General features: G+C 53.2%; 1 protein-coding gene across 1 annotated transcript in view; it reads right to left on the reverse strand.

The window, feature by feature from the left end:
• SFRP1 (secreted frizzled related protein 1) overlaps positions 1 to 21,389 on the reverse strand; it is a 44,213-nt gene extending 22,824 nt beyond the window's left edge. Inside the window, exons 1-2 of the mRNA XM_068532089.1 lie at positions 20,647 to 21,389; positions 15,568 to 15,645 (exon numbers count right to left, since the gene is read on the reverse strand). Coding sequence (XP_068388190.1) covers positions 15,568 to 15,645; positions 20,647 to 21,172 — 604 coding nt within the window. The 5' untranslated portion in view covers positions 21,173 to 21,389. The remainder of the gene's footprint in view (positions 1 to 15,567; positions 15,646 to 20,646) is intronic.
• Between the last annotated feature and the right edge of the window lie 4,454 nt (positions 21,390 to 25,843).

Below are 25,843 nucleotides of genomic sequence, written 5' to 3' on the forward strand. Positions count from 1 at the left end.
AGCAGCCAGCCAGGCCCCATCAGGGGATGCGGACCTGCCGTGGACCAGTGCCGCTCCCAGGCTGGGGGTCCCACAGCTGCACCCCAACCCAGCTCCTCCGCAACGGCCTCCCACTCACTTCTCAGCTCTTCCACACGCGCCCGAGATGGAGACCCAGGTCCCCGGCAAGCAGGGAGGTGCCAGGAAAGATATTTATCAAGAAACCAAGTCACAGAGTTTTGCAGAACAAAACCATAAGATTTCAGAGCTGGAAGGAGCCTTAGAGGTCACCCAGGGTGACCCCTTCAACTTGCTTAAGGAAACAGGCTCAGAGACGTCACTGACTGGCCGAGTGGCAGTGCTGGGTCACATCGCAGGACTCCAGGATTGGGGCGATTGTCTGTCACATCCCACTTTATCTCCTTGCACAGAAGTTTTAAAGTTTGTTTTATTGTTGCGTTTTGTGTACAGGTGGGTAAACTGAGTCACGGAGCAGTGAAGCGGCTTGCCCAAGCTGACACAGTAGGTGGTGGGACCAGGCCTTGAACTCAGGCCTGTATGACACCTCAGGCCATGCCTGTTCCTCCGGATGGACTTTTTATATCCCAGGGATTACACCATGCCCTTCACAACAATCCCTGCGAACCGCTGGAATCTGCTGAGGAGGTGGCTCTCGCCCAGAGAAGCAGCAGTTCTAAATGGACTTGCTGCAAACACTGAAACCTAACAAAATCGGCCTGGTTGGCATCTGGAGGAATAAACAAAACACAGGGACTGGAGGAGGGCTCGCCGACCCGCAGAGATGGCCCTGGGCGTGCCCGCTGCCCAGAAATCCCTGCCAGGCTCCAGAGCCTTCCCGAGTCTGGGGAATCGGCGGCGGGTTCTGTAAGGCCTCTCTCTGGAGCGACGGGGAAAGGAGGAGGCCCCTGACCTCGGCCGTGGAGACTCAGCCCCCGGAGGGGTGACTGGCACTCACGCTCACCAGGCAGACACGCTGTGCACAGATCAGCGCGCTCAGACCTACCCACACACACAAACCGCACTCGCACCCCAGCCGAGGCCTCCCCCGCCCCCGCCCCCTGTGGCCGCAGCCCCTCTTGCCTCCCCCTCCAGGAGGCCCCAGACCCCTGGGTTGACTCAGCCCCACCATCACAGGCCTGGCTCCACAGGCGCCGAGCTTGCTGCCTGCCCGACCGCTAACGAGGTCTCGAGAGCAAGTCAGGAGTTTACGACGGCTCCTAACGACCTCCTCCGCTCTCGGGAATGACCGGCTCTGCGGTGACCCGCGTGTGGGCTGATGACACTCTCGGGCTCCTGCTCCACGCGCCCCAACGGAGGTCTCCCGGGGCCCTGACCGCAGCAGATGGCCTGCCCGGCTGCCCGAGCCGCGTGCAGACCTCATCAGAACGGCCGACAGCGGCGCCTTCCAGTGGGTGGCCCGGCACCGGCCAGCGCTGCTCTGAGCCCACAGGCCCTCGTGCCCCAAACCTCTCACCCCGACACCTGAGGCTCTGCACAATATCGCTTTGGATGAATGAGCACTTCCTCCTTCAGTCTTCCTCCTTCCCCTCTTCCTCCCCCCCTCCTCTCCCTCCTCTCCCCCTCCTCCCCCTCCCCCTCCCCCAGCCCCTCCCTCTCCTCTTCCTCCCCCTCCCCCAGCCCCTCCTCCCCCCCTCCTCCCTCTCCTCTCCCTCCTCTCCCTCTTCCTCCCCCCTCCCCCTCCCTTTCATCCTCGCCCTACCCCAGACCCTCCTCCCCTTCCTCTTCTCCCCTCCTCCCCCTCTCCCTCCTCTCCCCCTCCTCCCCCTCTTCCTCCTCCTCCTCCCCCTCCCCTCCTCCCCCTCCCCATCCCCTCCCTCTCCTCTTCCTTCCCTTCCCACCTCCTCTCCCTCCTCTCCCTCCTCCTCCCCTCTCCTTCTCCTCCCCTCCTCTCCCTCCTCCTCCTCCCCTCCTCCCCCTCCCCATCCCCTCCCTCTCCTCTTCCTCCCCTTCCCACCTCCTCCCCTCCTCTCCCTCCTCCTCCCTTCCCCTTCTCCTCCCCTCCTCTCCCTCCTCCTCCTCTCCCTCCTCCTCCTCCTCCCCCTCTGCCTCCTCCCCCTCCCCCTCCTCTCTCCGCTCTCCACCCAAGCCCTTCACTTTAAAATAGGCTCCTGACGCCCCTCATTGCCAACAAGACAAATGTTCCTTTCTTCAGCATAGCATTCAAGGCCCTGAGCTGACTTTGGCCTACGCTGTCAATCTCACTTCTAGATACCCGCCCCCATACGCCTTATAAGCCGTCCACAAAGAGAATCACCACTCCCCCATATACAGATGGCGTCATGCCTATGTGTCCTGGTCCCTGAGGGGTCCACCACTTAGAATATGCTTCCTATGCTTCCTATATCCATCTTTTTGGTGAGAAACTCCAACCAATCGTTCAGTGGACAGCACCTCCTGTCTGCAGCTGTCCCGCCCCCTCCCCGGGAAGACCTGCTCCCTCGCCTGCGCTCCCATGGCCCCCGTGCTCACCTGTTACAGGGATTTCAGCGTTGATGACGTGATCTTATACTTGCCTGTTTTCTCCCCTCTGTCCCCTCCAGATGGTAAGCCTTCTGAAGGTAGGAAGCACACCCCGGTCATCCTGCACGACCACTGTCGTGCACACTCACTGCTCCTGAGTCTGCACGTGGTACAGCCTTCAGTTCCGCCGGCATTTATGACATCTCTAACGCAAACGCAGGACTGGGTCAACCACTCACTGCCCTCTCAAGGGCAGGGAACACCATATGGACTGGCACAGAACTGGTGGGTGCCAGGTCCCGAGGGGCAGAACAGAAGCCCCATGGGGAAGCCCCCACATGAAGCTTTGGCCTCAAGCTGGCTCCAGGAAGAGGGAGCGTGAGGTGCCCTGGTCCTCCTATGAGGTCACCTAGAGACACCCCGCCCCCCGAACACCCCACCCCCGCCTCCACCTCCACCACGTTTGGATGGAGGCCTGATAACGTGGGCCGCTCGCCTCCTCAAGGCAGCTCAGTGCAGGCCTTCTCACTGAGAATGCAGTTTGAAAGGCTGCACACAAAAGGATGGATGGAACTGCCCCTACTAAAAAGCTCCCCTGATGTGCACAGGTAAAAGCTATCTTCTGCCTGAGGTCTGACCTTCCTCGCCAAGGGCAGAGCACCTGCAGAGAGGAGACAGCCGCGCTCTTTGGCTTTGACCGTGGGGACTCCCCTCCTCCCAGGCTCTAGGAAGAAACAATACAAACACTCCTGCCTCTGGATGTCTGTCGATCCCAAAGTCAGCATACGTAGCTTAAAGTATAAGCAGGGCCGCGTCCTCAGCAGTAGCCCAACAATCGTCTGTAGGATCAAATCTGTGCAAGACTGCCCACCTTCTGCGATGGTTAGACTTTTCAAAAGAAAACACACGCACACGTCATATGCCTGTTTTTAAACAAATGCATGTCAAGAGTAAAGGAGCTGTCACCCTAGAGGCTGGGTGCTCGCTGGCACCTGGCACGCTGTGGGCATCTGAGCCTCCGCATCTCAGAACAAAGGCCAGGCCATGACTCTCTCTATAGTCAGCCCCCTCCCTTTCGTGGAAGCCGCTGTAGGTGACATGAAGTTAGAGGCTGTCTTCGTAGGCTCAGTCGCCCAGAGCAGACTGCCACACTCCCCCTGCAGCCACGCCCCACCGGCAGGATCCCTGCCTCGGACCCACAGCCGTGCTGGTTGGGTCACCCCTGTAACACACCTGCTCACTCCAGCTGCTGCACCCTCTGGGGCCCCAGCATCCTACCAGCGGGGAAGCTGGAATCAGAAAGACCACCTCCTTCCTCACACCTCAACTCAGCCCTTGAGTCCCCGGGTTTCGGCCGAAGCGAGTCCCAACAGGACACCAAGTCAGCTGCCAGAACCAACAGATGACCTTCTCTACCTGTGCTGATTTACCCGAATCAGGTTTTGTCAATTTAAGAAGTACTATTTGATACCATATGATCTCGCTTATACGTGGAATCTAAAATATGACACAAATGAACGTATCCATGAAACAGAAACAGACTCACAGACACAGAGAACAGACTTGTCATTGCCAAGGGGGAGGGGGTGGGGGAAGGATGGAGTGGGAGTTTGGGATTAGCAGATGCAAACTATTAGGTAGATAATGGATAAACAACAAGGTCCTACTGTATAGCACAGGGAACTGCATTCAATATCCTATGATAAACCATACTGGAAAAGAATATGAAAAAGAACGTATATATATGTACAACTGAGTCACTTTGCTATACAGCAGAAATTAACACAACATTGTAAATCAACTATACTTCAATAAAATAAATTTAAAAAAAAAATTTTTTTTAAAGTACTATTTGTTTCGAGTCTTAACTCCTTTCCCAGCCCTCACCTCCTGACACCAGGATGCCTTCCTTGACTTTCTCCATTAACCTTCATCTCCTCTAGGGAGCCGCCCTGGATGTATCCAGCCCCCGCAGGAGACCCTGCCCTCCTACAGGCCTGAGAGTTGGAACCCGGCACTAAAGCAAGAGAACAGGGACTGACAAGCCTGGCTCCGGCCTGCCTCATCCTCCAGGTCCTCAGATCTGTTCAGGACCTGATGGGGAGCTGAGACCACAGGAAGGAACACAGGCCGTCCCTGCCACAGACACAGACCTGGGTCCAAGAGGCCCCAGTGGAGCCTGAAGGGTTTCACGTGCTTATTCCAGGCCCCGATTCTAGCTCTGCGGCCATAGCCACGGAGGTAGGGACTTCCTTCAGCCCTAAAGCCGTCTCCAGAAGCCAGTTGGATTTGCAGTGAAAGACACACCAGTGTGAACTCATTTTCAAAGGGCTCACAAAGAGCAGAGAACACGTCTGAGAAACTCCCAGAAGGAAACGTCCCAGGGAAGATGCTGACGGAAGGGCTGGAGAAAACAGGAGAGAGAAAACCCCTCTGGTTATCCTGCCTGAATGAGAGAGAGCATCGTTTAGGGAAGCTGGTTCCTAATTTTTCCCCTCTGCCAAAGTACTATTTTGGCATCTCTTTCCAACTCACAGACATCCTTTCAGGATCCGTTGTAAAGGATTTCCCTTAATTCCTGCCCTAAAGAAATACTCCTTTATTCCCCTAAATACCCACAGGCCAGTAAGCATCCATTACCCGCACATAAATCCCTAAGGAGCTGTCAGGACGGCCGGGCCTTACACACCCGCGGCTCCTCCAGCCGTGAAAGACCAACACCATTTCCTCTCAATCCTCAAACGTGAGCCCTGACCCCAACCCCCAAAGCCCTCGCAGGTGACATCATCTCTTCTAGGGTCCTTGCTTCCCCTCCCTGACCCACCAAGGAAATCAGGATGAGCAGGACCCAGGATGGTGCCTAAGTAACAGGTGGTACCCACAAACACCTTCAAACTCAGCCTTCCATGAGCACCCCAAGGCCAGGGTGATCCAGAAGCTCCAGACTCCAGGGCTGTCTGGGAACAAGCAGTATAGAACTCAGCAGCCCCTCCCTGGAAGGTCGCTATAAATAGCCGCTGCACTGTCTCCCTCAGAAAGACCTAGAAGGCTCTGTTTCCTCTCATTCCATCATCACCATTCATCCGTTCATTCCCTCCCTGACTCAGACAGGTCCTGGGCACACGTGCCTGTGCCGCCCTCACAGGGCTGGATCTGCCCCCTTTATTCCTAAATGGAGCTCTCACAACCCCCAACGAGCAGAGCCAGAGACCCTGGGAAAGCGTCTCAGCCCTCTGCCCCCATCCTTCAAGCTCAGCAGAATCTTCAAGGTGATTTCACCCCCGACCACCGTGCCCCAGCCCCGGCTCCCAAATCATTCAACACGCCCCAGCCTCCTGCCAATTTGCTTCAACAAATGTCTATTTGCAAAGAAAACTAAGGTGGCCACTTCTGGACGGGCTGTCGGTGTGATGCAGAGGGAAGCCGGACTGAGGCTTGCCCCCTCTGAACCAGGAAGCTCCCGGTGCCACACTAAGTGGCACTCGAGCCCAGAGAGGCCCACGCAGCAGGGGCAGCTCCGGCACACAGGGGCCCTGCCAGTCCTTGGGCCTGGCAGCCCACCGGCCCGGCTGCAGGGCCAGGTCCTCCGGGGCACGGCAGGAGTGACAGTGCTGGTGACAGGCCGGGCCTCTGACACAGCGAATCTGTAGCTCAAATATTTATTGTATGCGTCTGGCTTTCACACAGAATTTGCAATCTGCCAGTTACCAGTGTTTACCTTGGTAGAAATTCACGGGAAATCTTCGTCTGAACAGGCCCGGAGTTTATTTTACTGCCAGATAAACAACTTTCTTTGATAAATCATCCATGTGACAGTGTTCCTGAAAGACTAAACAAAGATTTCAAGTGCAATCTATAGGGCTTTGAGAAGCCTTCCAAAGCTAATGCATGTTTAATTGGCTGCTCCAAGCAGGCTGGGGCAGGGCGAAGGCCTGACATCTCTTTGGCCATTTGCTCTCCTTTGAAAAATAAATACAGATTGGAGCTTCTGGCTCATTCCTGAAAAACTGGAAGAAATCTGCCAATACTTAAATGCTCACTTGCTTCTGAATATGGCCTATTTCTTTGGCTCACGGGCGTGCATATCACAAATATCACAGCTGCTGGAAAAAACGTGAAAACTGCCCCAGAGACAGTGCTTGGGAAAACGGGACAACACGGAGGACTCTAAGGTCTCTCTTAGACCCAATAAATTAGGAGCAGAAAAACTCATATCAAGAATAAGATTTCTAAAAATCACTCAAAAACAAAAGAACAAAGTTCAGTGGGCGTGTCCTAGAATTAGCAAATACTCAATCCAAGCTCTACATATTCTGCGGTCATCATTGTCCGATGACTTCCAGTTTTCACAGTGACTTTAGGGTGTCATTTCACTAAAGCCCGGACTGTCTAACTTCTAGTATTTATAGGGTTGCTTTTTGTTTGGTTTTGGTTTGGTTTTGGTTTTGTGAACTTCAGCACCTTGAAGCCGCATCAACCTTTTAAAGTTTTCCCCAGTGGGGTTTGTAAAAGATTTCTCCAGTTTAATCCTCTACTAACCAGAAATTCATCAGGACATTCCATTCCATTTCCTAACATTTTGTGCCAAGCAAGCTGGTTTTATTAGTGCTTGAATCCTCCTACCGAGGCCAATTTCCATCCTGAAACAATTCTTTCCAATAAGAAGAGATAATAATGGTTATGGCTGGAGCAGGCACCATGTTCCAGGAACTGAACATGCTTGACTGACCCAGTTCTCCTCCCAACACAGTCACACAGGAATCACCATCCACAGGTGATAGAGACAGGTTCAGAGAGGTTAAGAGACTTTCTCGTGGTCGCTCAGCTTATAAGGATGGGATTTCATCCAAGTCTGTCTGGCCTGAAGCCTATGTTCTTTCTATTCAACAGCACCGCCTGCCTCTTCACAAAGAAACCAATGATCGCCAAGCTCTTTCCCTGTGTCAGGCACAGACATCAGTCCATTTATACCCGGCAAACTCTGAGAGCACCCAGTGCCCCTTCCCAGAGAGATTCCTCTCCCATTCCTGGCAGGATGGGAATGTGATGGGCATGAGGGGACATGAAGGAGGAAGGGTGTGCAATCCAGACTGGCTACCCAGCTAAGAGCTTCTGGGAACAAAAACGGTAAGGGATGCAAGGCAGAGAGTGGCCTTGGGCAATCTGATGACTAACTCCTTTATATGAGTCTTATTTTCCTCCATCTGTAAGCTGAGCGCCCTGGACTGGCTGATCTTTGAGGTCCCATCCAGCAGATCTTCAGCAGATCTTCAGAATGACAAAGGGGTACGGAGGAGCAAGGCAGCACCCAAAGAAATGGGCGAGCAGCCCCCCTTGTCTCAGCTCATCCTCTACCCCCCTCCTTCTCCACCCACCCCCAGAAAGGCTCCAGGGAACAGAGGTGAACTTGAGGGTAAATCCTTCCCTTGGCTCCCCTTCTCCATGACCGTTTATATACACATCAAATGATAAGGAGGACATGATGCTAAGTGAAATAAGCCAGACACAAAAGGACAAACAGTGCAGGCTTCCACTTACACGCGGTACCTGGAATAGTCAAAGCCTTAGAGACAGAGCGTACAGTGGGAGTTCCTGGGAACTGGGGGGAGGGAGAAGGGCAGTTAGCGTTTGGGTACAGGGTTTCAGTTTGGGATGGAGAAAAATATCCAAAGATGGATGGTGCCGATGGCGGCACAACAGTGTGAATGCGCTTAATGTCACTGAGCTGTACACCTAAAAAGGATTAAAAGGGTACATCTTATGTCATGTATATTTCATCACAATAAGTTTTTTTTTAAAAAGGAAGGGAAGGCAGTGAGGCGGGGCCGCTCAACAGGAGAATCACGGGATGGCAGGTTGGAGGGTGCGTCAAAGGGCACCCAAACCCCGCGGTCTGGCAACTGACCGTCCCAAGGAATAACCTCTTCGGAGCTGGACTCATCGACAAAGAGGGAGCAGTCACACGCCCCCACCTACGTGTCTTGGGTCAAAGAAAGCAACGACTCCAGCAGGATGTGAGACAGGGAAGGGCTGGAAACAGGATTCGGCTCGGGAGAGGTGCCAACCGAGAGCCTTGGAGCTGTACACCCTGCTCCTTTAGTGAAGGGCGGCGGCGTCTGCTGGGGACAGAGGGCTGGGCCACCCCGTGCTTGCCCAGACCCCCGGGATGAACAGCTAGCGAGTCCAGCGGGTGTGCGGGGCCCAGGGCTGGGTTCCTTACACCGGCTCATCTGCTCCACCGAAACCGATGCTGGGTATTAGTGTCACCTCGCAGGGAAACTGAGGCCTGGAGAGGTTCTGAGATTTCCCAGTGTTGCCCGGCATATGTATAGGGGCAGAGGGAGAAATGAACTCAGCTCCAGGGGTGCTGCCTCCACCCGAGGATCCTGGGTTTCTGGGTCCTTTCTCAGTTCAATATACTTTCTCAGGACCAAATATGCTAAAGAAAAGTGTTGCTATTGACATTTGCCTTATCTAAGAATCTTCCTGCCAGGTACAGCCAAGAGAGAATTAAATGTGCAGAGAGCGCTCACCACAGGGGGAAATTTGGCTCTTTTCCCAGCTTTTCCTCGCGGTGCCTCAACATGGCTTCAGAGTGCAGAGTGGTCCCCATGGAATCTCGGCCCAAACTGCCCGGGGCTTGATTCCCCCCTAGCCAGGCCCCCAGCTCTCCACTGGCAAGCCGTGGAATCGCCACCATGACCCACCCAGCCCACTGGAGGGCTTCAAAGGCCCTCAAGTGTTCAGCAGTGGCCTCTGCACGGAACAAGCCACCCCCATCACGGGCGAAGGATGCAGGATGGGCCACAGGCCACGAGCTGGGAGTGGCATTTCCAGGGCACTTAAAGCTCTGACCCCGTGTTTCCCTGAATGTGAAATGCCATACGTCTCCTTCCAACTATTTCCAGATCTGTGGATGGGCTGTGTATTTTAGAGACCTTCAGTGACAATAAAAACCAGTTGTTTTCAGCCTACCAACTCCACCCCGGGATTACAGTTCCTTCTTCCATGTCTATTTAATTTTACTTCGACTGAACTAGATTTCTAGATATTAGGGCTTTTTTTTTTTTTTTTTTTTAATATGTACACTCAGTCACCCAAAACAGGGATGCAGTTTCCCTCAAATTTAATAAACAAGTTGCACATACTCGTTTGGAAAGAAGTTTTCTCCTTTTATAAAAAAGGAAGGCCATAAACAACAAGGTCCTACTGTATAGCACAGAGAGCTATATTTAATATCCTATAATAAACCATAATGGAAAAGAATATTTAAAAAATGTATATATATAACTGAATCATTTTGCTGTACAGCCAAAATTAACACAACATTGTAAATCAACTATACTTCATTTAAAAAAAAAAAAGAAAGAAAACTGGAAAACAAAATAAAACCAATGCTCTGTTACCTTTTGCCTACAAGGTGCATCTACTGCCAGAATAATATCCTTTGTCTATTCACCAGTTTTCCATAAGTACTAGTGGAATGGAATAATAGTGAAAAAAGAGGATATACAATGGTTAGGTCAAAAAAAGGCTACCCATACAATAAGTTAAAAAGTAAGTCTAAATTATCCCAATTTCTAGTCATCTGGGAACATTTTAATATTAAATAATTTTTACATTGTTTTTCTCACTTAAATACAACCCAATCTTGTGATATAAATGTACTTGTTCCCATTTAACAATTGTGAACATTAAGGAAAGGCATTTCCATGCACACTGTAGAAAACCTAGGATTTGTACTCAGATGTGTACTTTCTATTATAATATTTTTGGATTTAAAAATTCCAATTTTATTCACCTTTGTGAATTTTAAGATGATACAACATAAAACCAGGTTGTAGTTACATTAACAGAAAATAAACTGGAAATTAAACCACTCAAAAAAACAAAAAAAGGCCAATTTCCATCTCCCTACCATGCCCTGTCATTCACACACACGTCCAATCAACTTTTATTTTATGCCTACCACGGATAAGACACCATACCAAGGGCGACTGAACTACACACAGGCCTTGTTTTGTTCATTCTAAGACACAGATTCTCTTCACATTTTAATGTGAAGTATGTTTTCTCTGTGGGCGGGGCATCTCACGTGATGGATGGTGCATCTCGCAATCAATGGGTGCCTTAACGTTAGGCAAAATATGGTATCAGAGACAGATCGTGCTCTCCAGCAGCTTACAGATGTTGCAATTACCGTTCTGGCAGCTACCATCTCCTCCTCTGTGGGAGGAAACCCAAGGTTTAGTTTGGAAAGGCTGAGCCTCCTTTTTGCAAGAAATCAAACAATGCACCTCCAAAGAGCAGCCCAGCCAAAACACCTTGAAAGCAGAGTGAGCCAGAGTGAGAACAAATTAGTGAAGGTCCAGAAACCGGGAGAATGTTTCTTCTAGGAAATACTCGCAAACACTAATGGCGAGAGCCAATTTTTTTCTCTTTCCTTTTTGACTCAGTTTAGCGTTGCAATGTACAGTTTTACTCTTTATGAGGAAACATATAAATGGAGAAAAAAAATGCTTCCAGAAGGCAAGGAAAATTTCTGGGGGCCAAGAAATCTTTTTCCACAACCAGAAAATACTGGGCTAAAGAAGTGGCCACCTGAACTCTCAAAAAAAAAGGAGAAGCCAGTACAAGAGGAAGCTCTGAACTGTCTTAGCAGAAGTATATTATTCCACACATTTCTACCAGGAAAGCTTAAGGGTGTTTACAGATCCAGAAGCTAGAGAGAGTGGCCAGAGGCAGGATCCTCACCTCACAGCCATTATAAATCAGATCCCCCATCACTGGGATAAGCTGAGCTGAAGGAAAGACAGTTATGGGTGCTGAGTTGTTAACAGCAGGATTATTAGTGTGGCAACTTGCAAATAATATATGGACCTGTCGAAGGGAGAACAGCAGCACCCTGTTGTCATGGAGCAGGAAAAGCAGAGAGAAAACAAGCAGCAGGGCCGGGTGTCCTCACTGAAGCACAGCAGGCAGCCTGGCCGCCATGTTGAATCCAGAGACTTTGCACCATCTAACTTTTGGCCGTCACACATCTGGTGCTTGATCCAGGCTGATCCAGCTGCATTCCTGAGCATCAGCCCACAGGTGTTTCTACTGAGGCTTTTCCCTGCCGGGGGGGGGGGGGGGAATATGTGCTCTGAACTGAGGAGGTACAGTGCAGGGGTGGAGAGAACCAAGCAGACCTGCCAGAGGGTTAAAAATGCACCGCCCGGCACAGTGGTTAAGTATCCGCCTGCCGGGGTTTCCCTGGTGGCGCAGTGGTTGAGAATCTGCCTGCCAATGCAGGGGACACGGGTTCGAGCCCTGGTCTGGGAAGATCCCACATGCCGCGGAGCAACTGGGCCCGTGAGCCACAATTACTGAGCCTGCGCATCTGGAGCCTGTGCTCCGCAACAAGAGAGGCCGCGATAGTGAGAGGCCCGCGCACCGCGATGAAGAGTGGCCCCCGCTTGCCACAACTAGAGAAAGCCCTCGCACAGAAACGAAGACCCAACACAGCCATAAATAAAATTTAAAAAAAAAAAAGAAAATGCTCCCTATTTCACTAAAAAAAAAAAAAAGAATCCGCCTGCCAATGCAGGGGACAAGGGTTCGAGCCCTGGTCCGGAAAGATCCCACATGTTGCAGAGCAACTAAGCCCATGCGCCACAACTACTGAGCCTGCGCTCTAGAGCCCGCGAGCCACAACTACTGAGCCTGCGCGCCTACAGCCCGTGCTCCGCAACAAGAGAAGCCACCGCAATGAGAAGCCCACGCACCGCACGGAAGAGTAGTCCCCGCTGGCCGCAACCAGGAGAAAGCCTGTGCACAGCAACGAAGACTCAACACAGCCAAAAATAAATAAATAAATAAATTTATTAAAAAAAAAAAAAAAATGCGCCGCCCGGGGAGTCGGTGATGGGCCGGGCAGGCCCAGCTCCACGGGGGCGACAGGGGTCTAAGGACGCACTGGCAGGAGAGGGCGAGGGCGTGCTGACCCAGAAGGAAAGCACCCCTTGTTCCTGGAGCTCCCAGGGAGCCTTCCAACAACCTGATGCCTTCCCACAGGGGATGTCAGGGCCGCTTAAAGCAAAGTTTGATCCCTAGAGTAGGGAGTAAAGCATTCTTTTTCTTCTCTGTTGTGTGTCAGCTTGCCCTGCTGCATTTCTTTGTCTCTTAACTGAATCCCATCAGCGTGGCTGACTACCTCCCTTACTTGAAATGAGCTGAGCTAGGAAACAAGTTTCTCAACAAGGCTGCATTCTCCAGGGTGCCGAGAAGGGCAGAGCTGAGCTCAGCCCCTGCAGAGAGAGAGAGAGAGAGAGAGAGAGAGAGAGAAAAAAAAATCCTATTTACTGCCTTATGAGACCATGACACACAGAAAACCCATAAAAGTCTCTCCTGCATCCAGATAAAGAAGGCTGGCGTCCAGGACACCCAAGCACGGAGGAGATAAATGCCTCTAGGATGGAGCCCAGCGGCTGTTCACCTTCTCTTAAGGGGGGAACGCAGCGTGACAGCGAGTAAAAGAACTCCAGTGGGACAAGTCAGACGCCTTATTTGTGAAATAAGTGGACTTGATAGGATGACCTGGAGGATCCAGGAGAATTCAGAAGTTCTAGGAACTCAAGAAGGAGATAATCTCCGGGCGAAAGGAACACAGTCCCGAACAGCTAATCAGATTGCCCAGGCCCTGACCGGTTATTAAAATAAGATACACCCCTGGTGCCTGCACGCAGGGGGCAGGGAGCCACTGCCGCGGGAAGAGGATGTCCCTCCCCAGGGGGGTTACCCCAGCCCCCTCCAGACCTTTCCCCTTCACCCAAAGGTCAACCTTTACAGTCAAATTCTTTCCCAAGGTTTGCTTCTTCAGCCCATGTCTAGCGAATGGCTCTAGTTTAACGAGTTGCCACTAAAGCCCCCAACAAATGTAGGTTGGTGGGTTACTGGGAATCTGAGCGGGAAGATGCAGATTCTCTTCTCACGGCTGCCGACCATCCTTCGCCTGGAGTCTCTACAGCGCCCCCTTCAGGCGGTGAGTTCTATGACGCCACGATTCTCTAGGAAATCACCGGTTCGCGTTTGGTCGGGGTGAAGAAATTTCTTTAATGAAATTTTCATCTATTCTAGGTCCGTATTTGAGAACACAGTATCTAGCACAGAGCTCTGCACTCAAGAAATGTTGAGTGACCGACTGGACGCGTGGCTCAGTCAATGACTGGACACGCTGAATCTGAGTCGCGTCCTCCGCACACGCAGTCCCGGGAGAAGTCATCTGAACGTAAAACATCAGCTAATATATCACCTTTCAGAGTGGGCTCTAATACGATTCCCTGGATTTGCTGAAACGTCAGGGAGTCGACTTCTAAAAGTGAGTGCGGTGATTTACACTATCGGAAGAGGGTCAGTGAAACGTAAAGGCGGCCCCTGAGTATTATCCACACTGCTCCCGGTCCCCCGCAAGGAAGGATGCTTCGGGATGAGCCACACCGGAGCAGATTCTTCCTGCCACCCCCCCACCCCCCACCCCCCCCCCCCAATCACGCAGCAAAAGGTTTCTCATCAGGACTTCTGAGAGCTTTTATCTCTGGTCTTTTTCTCGATGCCCAAATGCCTCTTTGGGAAGGAATCTCGCGCCGTTTGCGGAAGGAAAGCTTGTGACCCGGACAGGCTGGGGCCGCGCAGACCCGCCAGCCTCGCCGGGCGTTGGGCTCCCCTTGATGGAGCACGGGTGTGAGCCTCAACAAGCAAGTGTCACCGCCGCCAGACGGAAGGGTCCTCAGAGTTTGCGAACATTGCTGCAGGTCCCTCTACAATTTATTTGAGTTCATTTAAAATGGCAACCAGAACAAAGGATGTGACTCAAACACAAGCAGTGGAATGCTTGGGAGACGAAATTGTCCCGGAGGTCATTCACCAAGAACCAAGAAGGCAGGGAGAGATACTTAATGCAGAAATAGGGCACTAAAAACATGTGCATTCTCAAGAAGCTCTCCGTGGCAGAGGGTCAGAATTCGCCAATTCCCGCCTTCACTCACAATGACAAATACCTTGAGACTACACCTGTCACATGTACCATTTCCTTCAGCTTACATGTGTGCACATACACGTGTGCAGCTCTCCATCACGGCACTTCGCCAGCACGAGGCCCTTTCACGTACTTTATTATGCTTGGTTAGTGAAAACCCAGAGGAGGTAGCCCTGGCTGGACATAAAGACTCACGTTACCTACCATCATGCTTTCCCTGGGAGGAATTCTGTAAGAAATCCAGCCTCGGGGACACAATGGCCAGAATCGTGAGAACCTGTCCTTGGCAAAGCAGGCCTGGCTGCAGTCACTTCTCAGCATCCATACAAAATAGAGGCAGGCTGGAGGGAGTCGGCCCTTCAAAAGGATGCAGTTCACTTCTACTTTTCCAGAGGACAGCCTCCCAAGGTGTCTGAAGCTCGGTCTTCTGCGGGGCAGACTACCAGGGACCGTCCCTGAAAGGCTCCCTGAGATCAGCCCCCGGGGCCACATCCAGCCCTTCTCCTAGGGCTGCAAGTGCAGATTCAGAATTCCCTTTTAGCCCAGAGTGATTAGCGAAAAAGGGAGGGGAAAACCCCTCACTGTGGGATTGTCAGTTTCCTGGCCTGGAAGGACCTGAGAGCCACTGCACCCACTACCCGCCCACCCCGGCAATGCCCTAAGCGCACGGATGCTCCCCTCCCAGATCCTGAGCAGAGTGGTGCTGACACCTAGGGGCGGATGGAAGAAGAGTTGTGCCGAGAGGCCAGCCCAAGCCGCCTGGTTTCCCCCAGCTCCTCTACAGCTCTCCCCAAGCCTGCCTCCCTCCACTCCTCGAGAAGGTCCCCCCAAACCTGCCCAGTGATCCCACACACGGAAGAACAGAAGCCAAGTTTGACTTTCATAAAAACCGGCCGGTTCCCCACCCTATCTGGTCTTCCATCTGCCTGAGAACAGCAGCCATCTGGGGAGGATGGAGGGAGAGAATACACATCTCCAAAAAGATGCCCCAACAGGCTCTGCACCAGGGATGCGGACCGGGAGGAACCAGGGATGCCCAACCTCCCGGAGGCGGCCAGGGACGTTCTTACCAAACTCGCTGGCACAGAGATGCTCGATTATGGCTTCAGATTTCAGCTCGTTGTCACAGGGAGGACACACCGTCGTGCCTAGGAAGGGCAAGGGGAGAACAGGAGCTGAGTGACTGCGGTGGAACGCAGGGAGGATCCGCCCCTGGGGCCGAGATCAGCCCGGGAACCAGGCTGAAAGGAGTTAAAGGAAAGGTCTTCTGGAATTTCTGATAGGGCAACTTGAGAAAAGACGAGTCCTGGAGGCCAAAACAGACGCATAGTTTCTTGAAAATTTGGGGACTAGAGCTGTTGAATATGGTACAACTATTAAAACCAACACGATGTGGCGCTGGATGGGGCAGGTCCTATGAGTCGTGGCTTGATGGGATGTGGTGGGTCCCTAGGAAAAGCTGACTTGTAACCAAGCACTTCTACCCCAGTCGTTTGTCCCCCGTTCTTTCTCCCCTCTCCTTGAAATACCCCCCTCCGATTCCTGCCCCCTTCCTGTTCCCAAACTCCCCACAAGACGGCCGATCCGTCTGACCAGCTCTCTAGGAGCCAAGAAAGAAAATCAGCCACTCACAAACTCCAACCGCAGGCCCTGAACACCCCTCCCCAGAAGGGCTATTGCAGTGAGCTCCTGCCGGGGGCGGCGGGAAGCAGGAGCAGCTGGTGGGGGCTGGGAACGGCACCAGCCCTGCTGCCAAAGGGAGGGACTTGGCGGGACATGGGAGAGACCCTCTGGAGGCGTTTTCACACTGTGAAGGGCTTTGAAGAGGAGATGTGTGTGCTGCAGGCATGGGGGCCGCTGGGGGCAGCTGAGCCCCGGGGGAGGGGGAGGCCTCGGAGGCCAGGGCCAGCGCGTCCTCCCAGCCAAATGCTGCCGATGCTGGAGGGACCCCCTGGGAGGTAAGGGGGCTCCGTGGAAGGGCAGGGAGAGAGCAGCCCAGTGCAATCGCCAGAAGGGAAGGCGGCTTGTCACCACTGCCGCCATCCCACCGTCACCTCCATCATCTACCAGACCACTTCGAGTTTTATCCATGATGGAGGAAAGCACGAGCACGTTCTAAGGGCCCTCCACCTCGGCACAGCACTGGAGGCCATGCCCGGCCACGCTGGGGGGCCAGTCACCCCCAGAGAGGACGGGGCGCTGAGTGACCTTCGCTCCGAGTCAGGCTCTTCATCCTCCTCCTCCCCCTCCCTCTTCGTGGCTCCTCTGGCGGCATCTCCTTCACCTTCGAGCACTTCTGTGGCTCAGAGAAACAGGCAGTGCCTCCCACGGTGGATGAGGAGGGAGCTGCACAGCCCTCCGGGGTCAGTGCTGCCCCCAGGACGCAGCGGGTCCCCAGCGCCGGGGAGGTGATGCGCGACCCCCCCCCTCCCACTTCCAAGCAGGGTCCCTGCGAGGCGCAGCAGAGGCCGTACACCTTAGTCTTTACTGACAGATCCCTGTCCCACCTTTACTCTGTGCCCAGGGCCGCACTCCATCCAGAGTCCTGCAGCAAGAACCACAGCCACACCCCGAGCAGGAGACCGTGGGGCTATCTTTTGGCCTGGATGCTGGAAATTTGCTTTTCAGCCAGAACTTAAGATTGGATTCCAGAGGTCATGTTTCTGACAAAAGGGAAAAACTCACCCAGAATTTTGCATCATGGTTCTTGCTTCCATGGGGAGAAAAACGGAAAGGAAATCCCGCAATATGGGAAGGACCGCGGTACCTACTTCGGGAGTGTGGACTGTGCTTTGGGGCTTTCCTTGTTTGGGTTATTTTTTTTAAGTGGAAGTTATCATGTTGCAAAGTTCTATGAACGTGACCTTGACCAAACAACTAGCAGGGCAGGACTATCCAAATACAAACACCGGGTCCCCGCTTGCTCACTCACATCACCTTGTCTGGACACTCTGAGTTCCCCGATCCGACTGGCGGCCCCGGGCTCTGGACACCACAGGGCCGTTGTTCTCAGTCCCATCAGCTACGTTTGGCCCTCAGCGTCTCCCAGGCGGGCAGGAGCTGGCTGGGGTGGGCTCTGTGTGTTCGCATGGCTTTCCCCCACCCACCTCGACTTTTCTCATAGCCGACTGTGGAGCAGCTCTAGATTGTATAGGGCGACATTAATCTGTGGCCTCTCTGGATTGTGCTGGGGGGCCCTGCAGGCGGCCCGAGCAGGAGAAATCCACCCAGTCATCCATCGGAGAGGCAGAACTAAATGGCTGTTTTAAGGTGTATTTAAAATAATGTTTAAAGCAAAAGAACCAAAAACCAAAAGGTTTTGTGTTTCATCAATATTTAAGGGAGGGGAGGGGAAAGTCCAACACTGGAATCAAGAGTAAGTGGATTTTTAAAAATCAATGCACACACATGCACATGGCACACACCCCACACAGCACACAGCAGGTCTTCCCTGGCCAGCTCTTCAATACGGGGAAGGGACCCTAAGGAAGGCTCCCGGGAAGGATGAGCGCACCATGGCCTCTGCAATCTGTGACTAAGACAGCCAGGCTGTTTTAACGCACAACATGCCTAATCAACAACAAAATAAAACTAAAAGTATGTGCTCGTTCGCAGAGCTTGAATCAGTAAAACCTGGCTGGGAGGAGGAACGACAATTTATCGGCCTGGGAATGTACAGGTCTAATGCAAGTGCAAGATTTAGAAATAACTTTCCTGAAAACAAACAAACAAACACACACTTTTTCCTCTCCCATAACAGATGCTGAAGCAGCTTGGGCATCAGCCTTTTGGGGGTGTGGGGGAGTGCCTTCTGACTCATTCTCATTATCAAGTTTATCTTTAATAACATGCGGCCCCAAAGGCCTGCCCAATACCCCCAAACGGTGCTTGTCCAAGTATGTGAACAGGAAGCAGCCTGCGGCACGCAGAGATATGCTGCTGCCTCGAAAATTCCATTTTAATTTTACAGAATAAAAAGAAATAAAGAATAAAAGTAGGGCATGTATACTTGGTCTCCTCCAAAAGTACCAGTTCTGATTCTGGAGCCACCAGCTAGCTGTAAGGTTACGAGGACCAGGAGTTTGGTCCGTCTCCACCTGCCCTACACACACACACACACACACACACACACAGCCCTCCCACCTCTGGGCTCAGCTGACAGTCAATGGCCACGCGGCCCCAGAGGACTGACTCCTAGAGGGGGTCCCTCCCACTGAGGGGTCGCAGTCCTGGGCAGGAGCGGAGCCTCTCGCAGAGCCTGTCACCAAAAACACGGCGGGGAGAACCGGGTCCCAAGTCCCACACTGGACTGGTCCCGTCGTAACTGTTCTCTGTGTGCAGCTGGTCTCAGGATGGTGACTACCTGAGCACTCCTGGGATGGAGGGAGGAGAGGAGATGGTACAAAGGGCAGACTTCGGGAGCAGCCAAGTGGGACAGCAGCCAAGGAGTCAAAGGCTCCAAGAAGACAGCACGTATTTGGTCTCCCTACCAGCACTCCGCCACCCCTGCCTTTGGGGCGCCGAGCTGGAGGATTCTCATCCCTTCATAAGTAGGCAGCCCAGCCAGCACCCCTACTTTCCCGTCGGAAGGGCTTCCGCCTCAGAAGGGTTCTGTCGCTGATGGTACCAGAAAGGGACACTATGGGGGTGGACTCAGCCCCAGCAGAGCTGGCCGCGGCCTCCGGGGGCAGGGCTGGGCTAGTCTGCCCGCCGCCAGTGAGGACGGGGAGAAGGAAAATCCCGTGGGTTCCACCCGGACAGAACACAACACGCTTTGTCCGCTCCAGGTAACGGCTCAGCTCCCGTTCTCAAAGGGCTGCGCCTCCCCGAAGGTGAACTCTGCTCCCCAGGACGGGGGGAGCAGTGGGACCCAGACCTTGCCCTTGAAGGCGGGCCGCTACCCTGCCCACCCGCCAGACCTGCCACCCCACACCCGCCCCTCTGGGCCATCTCCTCCTTCCCTGGAATAAGCCAGGGCATTCAAAGTTCGGGGTGCCCTTTCCCGGGACTACCCCGGCCTCACTCTGGGGAGTACGCCCCTCGGGGGACATTTGTGCTTTGGCATCCCTTGGAGATGTGCTGAGTCAGCAATCAGCAGGTTTTCCCCCCCACCCTAAACCCGTTCCTCAAAAGCCCCTGGGATGTGGGCCGCTCTGCTCAGCGCCCTGGGTACGGCTCCCCATCCCTGACGACCTCCACCTCTGTGAGCCGCAACTCCGCTTCCGAAGAATTTGGGGTTGCATTCACTCCTCTAAAAGTCAGGCCACAGTGCTGGGTTGTTTTCGTTGGCTGGTTTGTTCTGTGGGGTTTTGTTTTGGCTTCTTTGCTTGTTAACTTGTTTTGTTGCCTCCCCGGGATGGTTTTTCCTCCCCCCCCCCCCAAGAACTGCCCTTTAAGGGGGAGGGGTTTCAGAGAAGAAACTCCGGCTCATCCCTGGGGCTGTTAGGAAAGCCTCCAATCTGCGGAGCCTCGCTCCCCAAGGGGAGCTGAGCCATGAGCTAATGACAATTTTATCTTTCTAATTACCTGAGGATTTGTGTAAATGAGAGAAGCAGGGGGTATGCAAGAATGAGGGAGAAGAGCCTTTCCATCCCGCCCCCGCCCAAACCTTCCCGAAGCTGTTAACTGAAAGGGGTAGAGAAACAGAAAGCCTCGCAATTTCTAAACTTTTTTTCTCGGCCAGTTCTGCACCAGTCCTGGACCTACTTGGCTGAATAACTAGCTAAGGAAAGCGTTTAAAAAAAAAAAGAAAAAAAAAATCCTCCTCAAACCTAAGAAAATAAACAAAGCTGCACCTTAGCATTTGCTCGGCCTTTCTGAGCTTCCCAGATTTGGGGTTTGGGTTGGTTTTTTTTTCCCCCCGGCGCATCCCGTCTGGGGGGTTCAAAACTCCGACAGGGACTCGGTTCCCTCGCGGGGGGCAGAAGAGCTCTCCTGGGAGCCAGAGCTAAGGCTTTGTTTCAGCGTAGACTGGATCCCAGGACAGCGGCTCCAGGACCCGGACCGGGTGCGCGCGGGGCTCGCCCCGCCGGGCACCACCTCGGAAGGGCCGCTAGCTCTCAAGGCGGTCGGGCACGGCTCAGAGCACGTCCCCAGTCCCGCGGCGCAGCGCGGACAGCCCCGGGACCGCCCCCCCCTCCCCGCCTCACCTTGGGGCTTGGAGGCCTCGGTGGCGTTGGGCGGGGTCATGGCGATGCAGACGTCGCCCTCGGGGAACTTGTCGCATTTGAGCATCTCGGGCCAGTAGAAGCCGAAGAACTGCATGACGGGCTCGCACGAGTCTCGCACGGCCTCGCAGAGCCAGCGGCACGGGTAGATGGGCCGGTCCAGGCAGACGGGCGCGAAGAGCGAGCAGAGGAAGACCTGGGTGCCGATGTGGCAGTTCTTGTTGAGCAGGGGCACCCAGCTGCTGGCCTGCTGCTTCACCTCGGCCATGGTCTCGTGCTCCAGCAGGTTGGGCAGCACCATCCTCTTGTAGCCCACGGTGTGGCACAGCCGCAGGTCCACCGGGATGTCCACGCACTGCGGCGGCTTGGTGTAGAAGCGCCCGCTCTGGTACGCGCCGACGTCCGACTGGAAGCTCACGTAGTCGTACTCGCTGGCCGAGCCCGCGGCCAGGAGCCCGGCGGCCAGCGCCAGCAGCGCGCCCGCCGCGGCCCAGCGCCCGCCGCCCATGCTCGGCGCCCCGGCCCCTGCGACGCGGGGCGTCCTCGGCCGCCTCCCCGCGCGCGTCCCGCCGCGAACTTCCAGGAGCCCCCGGGCACAAAAGGCGCCGTCCGCACCCGCGCCCGGCGCTGGTGGGGCGACCCTGGGGAGCTCGCGCGGGGAGGCGAGCGCGCGGCCCGAGTGCGGCCCGGCTCCCGAGGCGGCGGGACCCGAGTGTCCGGCGCTCCCGCGGCCGAGCCCTCCGAGCCGCGCCGGCCAATCAGCGCCGGCCGCCGCGAGCGCTCCGGGCCCGCCCGTCAGTCACCCGCGTGGCCGGCCAATCGGCTCGCGGGCGGGAGGGGTCGGCTCCCTAGAACTCAGCGCAGGTCAACACCCCTTAAAAAACAAAACCAAAAAATAAATAAAGGAAGGAAGAAGGGGGGGGGGGGGGGGAAACGAGAAAAAGAAGGAAAAAAAAAAAAAAAAAAGGAAGAGAGACTGGGGACGAAGAGAAGCGTGCGGTGGGTAAAGACGATGTTTAATGCTGCTTTAACCTGAGTCGGATGGCAGGAAAGTAAGGAACCTTAAGAGTACTTGCAAGTCCATGAGATAATCAAGACTTTTTTTTTTTAAACACTTTTCCCTAACTTTACGTAGCAGCCCACCTCCTCGGTGTTGTTCTCTGTGGCTGCAGACGAAGATGGGCCGTTTCCGACAGACCGGGGCTCAGGAAGGCTGGGGCAAGGGAGGTCTGCTTTTTAATCCCCAGCCCGTGGGGCTCGGCTCCCGCAAGGGCCAGGCGAAGGTGTCGTCGGGCTGTTTGCTGGCTCAAAAAGGCAGCGCCTTTCCAGGTGGGATAACCGGATGATGGCCCTCCGACAACCCGGAGGCAGTGTGGCAGGAAAGGGTGCTAACAAAGGTGTTAACTTCGGGAGAACAGTTTAAAAAAAGAAAAAGAATAAGAAAAAAAAGAGCCCTACTCAAGGCCCAGCCCAAGAGCACGTCTGTGTGTGCATGCATATGCACATTGACATGTTTGTGGTCTAGAAAGCCAAAACATTAAAAACACATGTGCACTTATCAGCGTGGCTTGTGTAAATATCAAGTCCATCACTCAGGCACACATGCTACATTCAGAGCTGGCCCAGGAACCTCAAGTCAAAAACCAAGGGTTCCGTTAAAGCAGGAGGCAAGAGGGAAGTCTTAGCAGAAACAACCCACCCTTCCCATCCAGCCCCCCGGGAAATGAAGTCCCTCTGCCACTGCCACCTCAGAGTTCCTGGGGATTCTTTGTATGTTTCAAACGGGACCCTGAGAGGGAGGCTCAAACTTCAGGAATCTGAAGTGTGACCACGACTGACCCCAGGGGCAGAAGACAGCAACAGCAGTTCCTGAGGTTAACTGGGTCTCCACACTGCTTGTGTCCTGAAATGTGGGGTGGAGGGCGGCCAAGAATGCTGCAGACCACATCTGAGCAGTGTGGCACCACCCCAGGTGGCAAATGGCCACAGAGCTCCGAGCTCAAGGCAGACACCGGAGAAGGCGCTGCCTTGCTGGGCCAGCTTGTTTGTAAAGCTCTGGGGAAGCTTGCTTTGGATTCTGCAGACCAAATTTCTTGATGGACAGATTCCAAGTCAAACGACTAGAGTTTCTGAAGAAGTGAGGCTATTTTCTTAAAGCCCTGGTGCCCCTAACGAGATGGTGATTCCACTGTGCACACAGGAAGCAACTGCCGATGGTCAACTTCTCTGTCATTTCTAAGCTAATGAAAGGTGCATTAAAACAAGAGGGGCAGCGTGGAGGCAAAGAGATGGCGGGAGAGCAAGACTTTGGGTGGCAAAGGGTTAATCCCTAAACAATTGGTAATGCTCAGCCCCAGAAGCTGGGGAAGACATTCCTCACAGACAGAGAATAGACCTCAGGAAACCAGGCAACTGTGACTCAATTCAAGGGGCAGTTAGAGAAAAATGCAGTTTGGTAGGGGTCCTTTTCTCTCCTCCAGGCAGGCCCTCAGTCCCAAGACAAATGTGTCTGTTTACGCACTCATTGCAAAGAGTTGTGTTAGCAGATAACATCCTGTCACCTCTGGATCCAGGCTTTGCCCAGCTCTCACTCATGTTTGCACTGTTTCCCCAAATGGTGGGAGGACTTGGGTCTGCCCACCATGAAAATTCTGGAAACTAGTCCAAGTGACTACACATCCACCAGTCCTGGGGGCGGGGGGGTGGGTCTCGAGTCAGGAGTAAATCTCACAAATCCGTTCATGGGAGGGCCTAGCCTAGGTCTGGTTGTTTCCCATTGATCACCCGCAAATGGCCTTAGCGAGAGGCCTCTTGGGGCAAGCCAGGGACATGATTGTCCTGAGAAATACAGGGAGTGTGGGTGTAAGACCCCAGAATCCTAAACTCAGTACATTTCTGGCTCCTCTCAAGGCCCAGCTGGAAAGGAAAGGCTCAAGTCTCAGTCCCACTGACAGACTTTAACTCACACCTAGGATTTTGGAGAATGACTGCCCACCACCAATCAGTGTCCGTGGAGTTTGGAACTGCACTGAGCATGACTGCCCAGGTAATCTTTTAAAATGTTTTTAAAGAATATGTCTTGATTTTCTTGAAATTGAGGAGGAAGCTAGCACTAATTTTTATAAGGTCATCTCATATATAACAAGAGATGTAATGATTTCTAAATCCAGAAATTCAGAGGGTAAGTGGAAAATTGAATAAATGATTAGCTCTGAGCAGACAACTCTGGTGAAAATTTACTGAAACAGTACAAATATTATAAATTCTAAAAAATATGTGGAACAGCTATCATTTAATAAATTTTACATTAAATTGAATAATATAATTTAGCAAGTTTGTTAAACTAATAAATTTTAAACACTTTAGCTCTTGTTTTTGATACCTGAACATTTACCCTAAGTTGACCTACTGCTTTTTAAGAATAAACACAATTTCTTCTTTCTCCTCCTCCTTCCCCCTCCCCCTCCCCCAGAACAGCACCAGGCAGAACAGCCTGAAGACTTCATATTTTAGAGGTGCATGCAGCTGTTGGGTTTGTGTGTGTGCTTTGTCATATTGTCAAAACTTTGCACTTCAAAGCCCAGTCTCCCTTGCCCTAGTGGCAAGAATGTGTGTGTGTGGAGGAGAAAGTTCTAGAACAAAGGTTCTTTAAACATGCTATTGACATGACAGAGCTCTCAGAAACCAGGGGTCTCCAGTATGGGAGTTGTGAGCCAGGCACATCTTTCCTCCTTGAATGAACAGGGGCAAAATACACCTTTAAACTTGTGTTTTTCGTTTCAAAAAAGTGGAAGTGTGTTCCCTGTTGCTTCATAGCCCCAGCTTAAGGAGGCATTCTTCAGTCTCCCGGGTCGCCCAAAGCTGAATGTCAGGCCACGCAGGGTCACTGCGGGGCCTCCCCGGCGCCTACACACAGAGCTCCTTCCTGCCCTCTTCCAAAAAAACAAGGGTTGCGGGGTGGACCTTTCCGGCCGGTTTCTCCCATTCTGTTTCATTATCATATCATCAGTGATTTTGATGACACTCTCCAGAGGTACACTCAGCGTCCTCTCCATCATCCTGGAGCGGGAGTGCAGGGCGGAGGGTCTCCTGCCTGTGGCTGGGTGGTGATGGGACTGCATTCTGACCCAGGATATACGGAGTATGGCCCCAGTTCTGCTCCTTACAGGCCGGATGACTCACACTTGACTCTCTGCACTGAGTTCTCATCTGTAAATCAGGGCTATTAATGCCTGCCCTGCTACCTCAGGAAATAAAATATTTGGATTCTCAACATCCAGTGTCAGGGAGGCACACAGTCCTGTGTTCTACAGTCTGCAACGTTTAAACTGGCATTCCATACAAGACACCGCAAAGCACAGAAATGTTCTCACTTGGACAAGCTTCTTTTCGCTCCGCCTCTGTGGAGGTGCAAATGCCCGGAGGTTCCCAATCCCCTCTGACTCAAGAATTGGCCTGACCTGCTGTCTGGGGTTGGGAATGTCTGGGAAGAATCATAAACATTTGGAGTTAAAGGCATAGTCCAGCCCCACCTCCTCCCGGGCAAGCACCCCTCTGCATCTTTCTTTTTATTCATTTTTTACCGTGCTAGGAACACCTAACATAAGAGCTGCCCTCCAAATGCATTCTTAAGTGTCCAATACAGTATTGGTGAACCTCTGCACCATTTTTTTAAAAAAATAAATTTATTTATTTATTTATCTATGTCTGTGCTGGGTCTTCGCTGCTGCGCACGGGCTTCCTCTAGTTGCGGCGAGCGGGGGCTACTCCTTGTTGCGGTGTGCGGGCTTCTCGTTGCAGTGGCTTCTCTTGTTGCAGAGCACGGGCTCTAGGCGCGCGGGCTTCAGTAGCTGTGGCTCGCGGGCTCTAGAGCGCAGGCTCAATAGTTGTGGCTCACAGGCTCAGTATTTGTGGCGCACGGGTTTAGTTGCTCTGCCGCATGTGGGATCTTCCCGGACCAGGGCTCGAACCCATGTCCCCTGCATTGGCGGGCGGATTCTTAACCACTGCGCCACCAGGAAAGTCCCCGAACCTCTGCACCATTCTTGATGGGGGCTGGCTGAGCACCAAGCCACCACCACTGGACCCTTTCACTTCTTGGGGACACAGCCACCAGGTTCAGGCAACTTCATTAGAATGTTCTTCCTTTCCTGAAGGGAAATTCTGCTCCCTGTCATTT

This window comes from Eschrichtius robustus, chromosome 21, assembly GCF_028021215.1.
Source record: "Eschrichtius robustus isolate mEscRob2 chromosome 21, mEscRob2.pri, whole genome shotgun sequence".
In the NCBI taxonomy this organism is placed as follows: domain Eukaryota; kingdom Metazoa; phylum Chordata; class Mammalia; order Artiodactyla; family Eschrichtiidae; genus Eschrichtius; species Eschrichtius robustus.